The sequence below is a fragment of the Pinus tabuliformis genome, chromosome 1_1 (genome assembly GCF_031772625.1).
Source record: "Pinus tabuliformis cultivar Carrire ecotype Pingquan chromosome 1_1, CPIR1, whole genome shotgun sequence".
NCBI lineage: Eukaryota > Viridiplantae > Streptophyta > Pinopsida > Pinales > Pinaceae > Pinus > Pinus tabuliformis.
In genome coordinates this window covers 922973213-922981664 of record NC_142297.1, presented here as the reverse complement: position 1 = coordinate 922981664, position 8452 = coordinate 922973213, and the positions used below count along the sequence as shown (strand labels likewise).

General features: G+C 36.0%; 1 protein-coding gene across 1 annotated transcript; it reads left to right on the top strand.

Moving 5' to 3' along the window:
* Positions 1-326: 326 nt before the first annotated feature.
* Positions 327-1703, top strand: LOC149217451 (myb-related protein 308-like). The gene is made up of 3 exons (XM_089391369.1): positions 327-538; positions 766-895; positions 1043-1703. The coding sequence occupies exons 1-3, from the start codon at positions 403-405 to the stop codon at positions 1404-1406; spliced, it is 630 nt and encodes a 209-aa protein (XP_089247495.1). The 5' UTR covers positions 327-402; the 3' UTR covers positions 1407-1703.
* The last annotated feature ends 6749 nt before the right edge of the window (positions 1704-8452 follow it).

The window sequence follows — 8452 nt, the reverse complement described above, 5'->3', positions numbered from 1 at the left end:
TTTGTGGTTGTGACTCGACACAAGGTCTCAGATGTTCCTTTCTCACCACGAAAGCGGTATTTCGAGTCAATCAGGAGTCCCGCCAGGAAAAGAGTTGGTTGGATGAAGCCTGCAGGCGGTATTCTCGTGGAAACACGCGGTTTCTGGTTAGAAACAAACAACACACTAACAACCACAGCATCTCCTACCTAACATCTGCACCGTGTGCTGCCCTCACCAGCCACTCAAATTTTCAGAACCAGTTTAAATTTTCTCACCAACCAGCCAAGTCAAAGGGATTCAAACCAAACCAGATACTATATTACTACGTCTTTATATACTGCTCCCTTCCCGCTATCCATTCCATTACATCCCACGTTAGGTCACGGTTTCGAACCCTTGCACGGCCATTCTTCTGTTAAGATGGTGAGATCTCCCTGCTGCGACAAGGTTCATACCAATAACAAAGGCGCCTGGACCAAAGAAGAAGACGAGCGTCTCATCGCACACATTGAAGCCCACGGCGAGGGCTCATGGCGTTCTCTTCCCAAGGCCGCAGGTTTCTTTCTTCACCTCCGCTCTGCAATGGAATTAGCATCTGCTTCTGAATTCAAGAGCTTGTATTTAAACTCTTCAATTAATATCTGCTTCTGAATTCAAGAACTTATATTTAAATTCTTCTTGATTTTCTTGATTTTCTTGATTTCTGACTCTTCTTGATTTTCTTTATTTCTGTCTCTTCTTGATTTTCTTGATTTCTGACTCTTCTTGATTTTCGGAGTGCAGGGCTGCTGCGATGTGGGAAGAGCTGCAGATTGCGATGGATAAACTACCTGCGTCCTGATCTGAAACGCGGAAGCTTTTCAGAAGAAGAAGACGATCTCATCATCAAACTCCACTCCCTCCTCGGCAACAAGTATGTTATTAAAGTTATTTAATTTCTTGCTCCAGTCAATTCCGTTACTAACCCCTGGATAGTAAACCTGGATCTATCATGAAATTTCGATTCTGAAGGTTCACAGATGGACCGAACTGATATTAATTAGTCTTTAAAACTGTGCAGGTGGTCGCTTATTGCAGGGAGATTGCCAGGGCGAACGGACAACGAAATAAAGAATTACTGGAACACGCACATGAAGAGGAAATTGCTGAGCAGGGGACTCGACCCCCAGTCCCATCGTCCCCTTGGCCTGCCCTGCAAGACTAGTCTCAGCTCTCGGCCCGTCCCTGAGCAGGAAATTCGGTCGTTTCAGAGTCCTGAAACGGCGGAGGTAGAAGATTTTTTCCAAAATGACCGCCCGGTGAGCTCAGCCATCGAGCTGGCCGACTCCGACGCGGAAGAGCGCCCCGACCTCAATCTTGATTTGCGTATTTGGCACTGCAGTGAATCTCTCGTCCCAATTACAGCTGGAGGGAGGAAGGACTGAAAGTTTAAATCTCACATTTGAAACGTACGTTTGAAGTTCCAGCATCAGCGTCCACAAAGTAGTTTCATTTCCCCCTGAAAGTTTTTCCAGAAGGAATCCATTAAAAATTCTTTGATCCTCTGTAAATGGTCCAATTATCGATGGGGACTGCACTGCAAACCCATTTTTAATGTGCAGGTAGTTAAGAAATCTTTTACGAGGGTCGTAGTTCGAGGTCTCATTGACCTTTCTGTAAAAATCGATTGTTCACAAGATTTAATACAATTTTGTAGTTGAGCATGATGATATTTTGGAAAACCCGGTCTTCAATTTTCTTAAATTTGGATTTATTTTAATCAATCATTTAATTAGAATTTGACTCCGCCTCTATCGGTAGATAGCAGATAAATTTTCAGCTGTGTAAAATTTTGATTTTATATAAATTTTATCTTAAAAATTTTTAAAAATAGTGTTAATTTTTTTAAAAAATATTAAAAATGCATATTTTTCTAGTTTAAATATGACTTTTATGACGTTGATGTTACTTCTTATTATTAGTTATACAAATTTTAGTTTACTACATTTTAATAAAGGAATAGGGATGAGTTGATTTATATTAATAATTTATTTATTATTAAATATGATGATTTTTTTTCAAAGAATATATATATATATATATATATATTTTTTTTTTTTAATTTTAATTTTAAGAATATTTGTTTTTCATTATAATTATTTTGTGCTTAAATATTATATATTTAATTATAATCATATTACAAAAATATTATATATCTAATCATAGTCTTATTTTTAATAAGAAATTATTATTATGTAAAGATGTAATATACCAAATATTATTTTTAATTTTAAAATTATAAATTATAAAATGTTTCTAAATTTTTATTCATAATACTTTAGAGATATTGCAACATGAAGCTTTCATAATATTCTAGAGATATTGCAACTTGCAAACTTCAAGTCTATATAATATAGCGAGAGTTATACAAATTGCAAAAAGAAACATTGCACTTTATTCAAAACCAACATAAATTCATTGATTTGCACTTTATTCAAAACCAACATTGCACTTTATTCAAAACCAACATAAGCTCTATACCATCCATTAATCCTTCTCAATATTATAATTCCAATTAAGACATACTTATAGTAGAATGAAAATCATTGAGAGTTCATTGTTCTTTCTTGAGATCTTATGGATATCTTGCCCTAAGAACTATATCACCAAAGGGTGATGATTGTGTTATCCATAAGAACTATATCACCAAAGGGTGATGATTGTGCCAACACAATCTATGTCCAAGCATGCATTTAACTTGTTAATGCATACTCCAAAATTGGTAGGGGATTGTTGGGACTCGGAAATGTCATATTTTCATCCACCTTTTTCTTCACTATTCCTTACATTTCATCATCCCATTAACCTTTTATCATGTCATTTTCATAAATACATTTGGGTTTCACCTTTTTATTTTCCATTTTATTCATTTTTGTATTACAAGTGAATTTATGATTAAATATTAGAAAATATACATATTTTTATATATATCTCAAGAATATGTGAGTTTTGTGATGTGTAGGAAATATGTGAAGAATTAATTCCAAGAGACTTCTCAAATATCTCCTCCACCATATTAAGGAGATAATTATGCAAGCCTATTCCTAAGGAGAAAATCATGGAGGATTTCGTTGGCATATCTTATCCATATCTCCTCCACCATATTAAGGAGATAATTATGCAAGCCTATTCCTAAGGAGAAAATCATGGAGGATTTGGTTAGCATATCTTATCCAAGATATGTGAGAGATTTGTGGAGGATTCAAAGGGATCATATTTTGTAATAATGGGAAAGTAGTTAGATTTGTGGAGGATTCAAAGGGATCATATCTTGTAATACTAGGAAATTAGTTGAGAGTGCTTGAGAGAATATTGGATATGTAATTATGAGATGGTTATCTTCCTCATGTATATAAGAGAGTGCTCTCTCTTCATTTGGATAATAATGAATAATGGAAAGAATGGAGATTAGCTTTAAGAAATAGTTTTGTAATTATGAGAAGGGAATTCTTAGTTTTTCATCTTTTATTGTTATGCTTTCATGATTTGTAATTTGATTCTTGTAATATAATTTGAGATAGTTTTATTGTTGTGAGCTCACATATGTTGTTTGTCATTCAATTCTTCACATGTTGTATTGCTTTTCCCTTATGCAATTTCCTGCTTTCCTAGTTAGTATTTCAATGCATTCCTAGATTAATTCAATTTCAGTAATTTAGATTAAATTAGTTCCACTTCGGACCTGCATATATAGTGCATGTGCCTCGTAAGCCTACGAACCTCGGATTGACAAATTAAATAGTTGGGCAAGTACTACAACAAAATTAAACGATAATATTTTCACCCAACATTTTGGCGCCATTGCTCGGGAGGCACGATGGATTGAAGTTTAGTTTGATTTTTCATGCAAGTGTGTTTAGACATGTTCCTAACTCCGATGTGTTAAGGCGGTAAGACGTGGGGAACAGCCTACGCATCGCATTCGAGATACCGTAACAGGCTCGACCTCTTATGGATCAGGGCATGTAGGGTGTGTTTACATTTATGCAAGTGTGAATTTCAATTTCTGCAAGTGTGTTTGATTTTCGCAACTGTGAAGAGTGTTTGATGAATTCATGGTTCATGGTTGTAATTGAAGAATTCAATTACTAAATTAATGAGCAGTCCTTGTAAGAGGGTTTAATTGAGTATTGAATTCAAGATTATTTCTGTGGTTCTTTTGTTTTTAATTCAATTTTTAGTGTGCTGATTTGGAAGAGTTTTTGTGAACTAAAACCTTGTAAAAGGATTAAAAGCTCAGACAATTATTAGCACTCTGTTTTTAGTATGTAAGAATTCCTTTTTCAACATGGTTTAACAATGAGTTTTAGCTTGGAACTACTCACTCAGATCCTAGCAGAAGTCGGGATCTCTTCTTCCTTGGAAGAGGAGATCTTGACAAGAATTAAAGGTTCAACTACTCCCCAAGAAACAAACAAAGATTCAACATCTGAAGAATCCTGCATGTCTGATGGCGAACAATCATTCAAACAGGAGATCGAGGAAGAACAACAGCAGATCGGAGAAGAAGAACAGGAGTTACAACATGATCTAAGTGAGAGAAACTATGCCTATCAAAGCTTTATCGAACAATGGTTCCAGGTAAGTACTAGATTAGATTCATCTTTTTATTTTTATTTAGTTGATTTGCAGTTACAGCAACTAGACTCATTCACTTTCGAATATTTTCATCCATCATTTAAAAAATTGCTTCTGGATATATTGTTGTTACTGCTACATGAATGGCTTCATTGGAAGTTTAATTACACGTAACTAATTTTTTTTCTAATTAGTATAGAGTAGGTAGGCTTTCATTTTGAGTTTTTAGCTTTGCTTTTACCTAGAATAAGTATGCTCTCCTCCGCGCTTAGTGCGATCGCGAGGATCAGAAAATAGGGATGATTTAGACTAATTTCAGGAATAAATAAATTCATGTTTTGCAATATGCTTCATCAAAAACATCTTTCAATATGCAAAATCATTGTGTCCATTTGTTAAAATATATATATAAGTCTGGAGAAAGTTTAGTTTCTTTCTAAATTTTAGTTTTTCATTGAAAAAGAAAACAAAATAATAATAATAAAACATTCACCCACATCTCAATTATAAAAAATAAAAAAAATAAAAAATAAAAATAAAAATAAAAATTGAAAAGAATTTTGTAAAACAAAACAAAACGCAAACGCAATTCACAATAACCAATTGTCTGTGGCCGCATCCAATTTTTGGTCTTCTTTGATCATTCTGATTTTGGCATTCGGCATTGAAACTCCATTACCTGCAAGAAATGTTGTCTGCGCCGGGAGCTCCATCACTTCCATTTTTAAATTTATAAAGACAACTATCTAAATGAGTGGAATAATTATGTGTTTCATGCGGCACGGTATAGTAGTTCAAGTGGAACTAAAATGCTTCGGTGGCAGGATAACAGTTTGTACGTTTGATTTCCTAGGCAGAGATCTCAAATTCTAGCCGTGGGGAGAGCTTTCAACTTCATCCAACAAAAATAAAAGCTCTGCCCCAGCGACATAACTGCCTCCTATCAATTACGAAAATCATCGAAAATCATCGAAAATCTGGGCACAAAATCATCGAAAATCTGGGTTTTTCTGTCCACGCAATACTGAAAAGATAACGCCAAATTTAATTTCACTTATGTGGAGATATAACACTACCTTTGGAGGATATAATGGAGATATACATTGAGATGAGATGAGCTCAAATCTCCTTGCAACAGTAAGCACGCGCCATCTGGTGGAATTTGGGAAATTCAATCTCACTATTGTTTCTTTCATTTGCGCATTCTCCGCAATTGTGAATGAGATCTCACTAGACGTCTCCAACAATCATTTCCCGAATACAAACAACGCGACTTTTACATAACACGAGAAAGCTATGTAGGCGGCAACCTGCAAGCACAGAGTTCGACGAAAGATGGCTTTGCAGCGATTCTTGACAGCCAAGTTCATCGTCTCAATCACAGCCAAGTTCGCCAGGGCTATCCGGATCAGGTTCTCGGCTTCAGTCAGGTTCGCAATTGTCATCAATCAAGTTTTATGCAAATCACTGATGAGAATCAAAACACAACTCATATTTCCTTTCTTGTCCGGCGCACTTGTAAATTGGGTTGGATTATCTTTAAAAGAAAAACTCAGTCCGGAGCCCTGAATGTACTATGCTGAGCCATGAGTTACATTTTATTTTGATATATACCGTTTTATAACATTTTGCTTTCAGGATTTTTTGCTGACACCAGCCACTCAGAGGAGATGTTTGACTCACAAAGGATTTTGCATCAAAACGAAACTAGAAATTGGCCCGAGCTTTATGTCGATTCTTATGCTTATGTTGGATTTTATGTCGGCAGCTGATTGTTTTCTCATGCTCACTATCTCCATTTTACACACTGCTTCATTACACTAATGTTCATGATGCCATGATCGTCTGCTCTACAATTGAATGCTTTGAATATACCACTATATCTGATGATGTATAGGTCCAATCTTGTAGAGAAAACTTTAGTGACATGAATCAACAAGTAACTGAAGATTTGCTAGCGCCGAGACAGTATTCCTATACTTTGCAAAGAATGCCAAGGAATGGAGATCTGACTTTGATTTTGCCTGTTTCGTTTTCTTTGCCTTTTCTTTTGCTGTGTATTATCAACAAAAAAAAAAAAAAAAACAAAAAAACAAAACAAAACAAAACAAAAAAAAAAAAAAAAAAAAAAAAAAAAAACAAACAAACAAACAAACCATGAAAATTGCAAATGGACTTTTTAATAAATTCCTGAAAACAATACGAATGCATGTTTTTACGCTTAACACTAATTTTTTTTCTTGAAGTCACTTTGACAGCCGTCGATGATGAAACCAGCGCAGGCGACAGGTTTCGGAAATGATAGCATTTTGCTGCTGAAGTGATTTTCAAAGATCACAGAACTTTTTGAGAAACATGCTTTGATAAACAGCTTGAAGGAGCTGTAACTCGTGATAAACATCATGACGTTTGCTGTTATCCAGAAACTATTTGCGCCTCTTGATGTTTGCTGTTACACAGCGACCATGCTGATACACCAACATTTCCACTTTTTCCATTATCCATGCTGTGACACTATAACATTTCTCCTTCAAAGCTGATCAACCATCTTGGTGTTGAAGCCCATTTTCCATTACCTTATCTTTCACGACTTCATGCACGCCTATTTTTCTGAATCGCATACATTCCTTTATCCTTTTTAGTTTATTTTTGCCTTCTAGTTTTCCTTTTGAATAAAACTCATTCCCTTTCCATGATTACATTGCCTTGTTTTCCTCGCCATGCTGATCCACACTGCTTGTCCGTGAGTTCTTTCCATTTATAGTCCTACCAAATCTTTTTGTACAAACTCACGTTGACTGATGTGGGATTCCTTAAGGCCCACCTTTCAACAAGTCTTGCCCCATCGACATCAGCACCTTATCTGGGAAATAGACTAGAGTTCCTTTTGAGTACCTAGAGGCTTGCATGCCTTAATGGCAAGTTCTCTCGCTGACGATCATGGGAATACATCAATGTCCCTTGATCTTCAGATCTTGCAAATGGCTCGACGTCAACCCCTTTATTCGCATTTCGCAAGATGTACTCAGGTACCTTGGCACTCATTGACATCAATGGTGAGTTGCCTCGCATTGGTTAACGGCATGCATCAATGGCCGGTAATCCAATGATTTCTTTTCATGCTCGACATCAACACATTCTTTCGCATGACTAGAATTGTACCATCAGTTTTGTAGCAGGTGAAGACTATACACTTTTTCACAACCCCCTCAGCAGTTACAGCAGCATGAATTCTGATCTATGAGAGTACCACAGTTCCACTTTCAGCGTTTATCTTTTCCATGATTCAGCATCAGCCGTTCAGATTCCTTCATTTCCCAGGATCCAGTTACAACAACATCAGTCACATTTTCCTGATCCAGCAGCAGCAGTAGCTACATTCCTATTGCATAGTTCATCATTCTTGGGTAAGTAGAGGTATGTTGTTTTCTAATCTTTAATCATGCAATTCCTTATATGCTAACTTGAATATTTTGGAAAATTCCCTCACCATGCTACATTTCCTTTCATGAGCCATGTCAAGTTGCATGAGGATATGCAACCAATTCAGTTGCGGGGGGGGGGGGGGGGGGGGAGAACTATATTCACTACCATGATTCTATTTCTTCACCACTATCACTCCATTTTTCTCATTTACCATTCACCAACATTTATTTTCCAATGATACTTTGTTGCACTTTGCTTCATACGCAATATTGGCATGCTTCATTAATATTACAAAAGGGCTTTCTTATGCACATTATGATTTCCAATGAGTGTTTACATTATTATTGAAGAAAAGAGAACAGAAAACGAAATGAATGTTGTTAACACAAGAACCAACATTCTTTGTATTCATGGTTGTCACACAAGA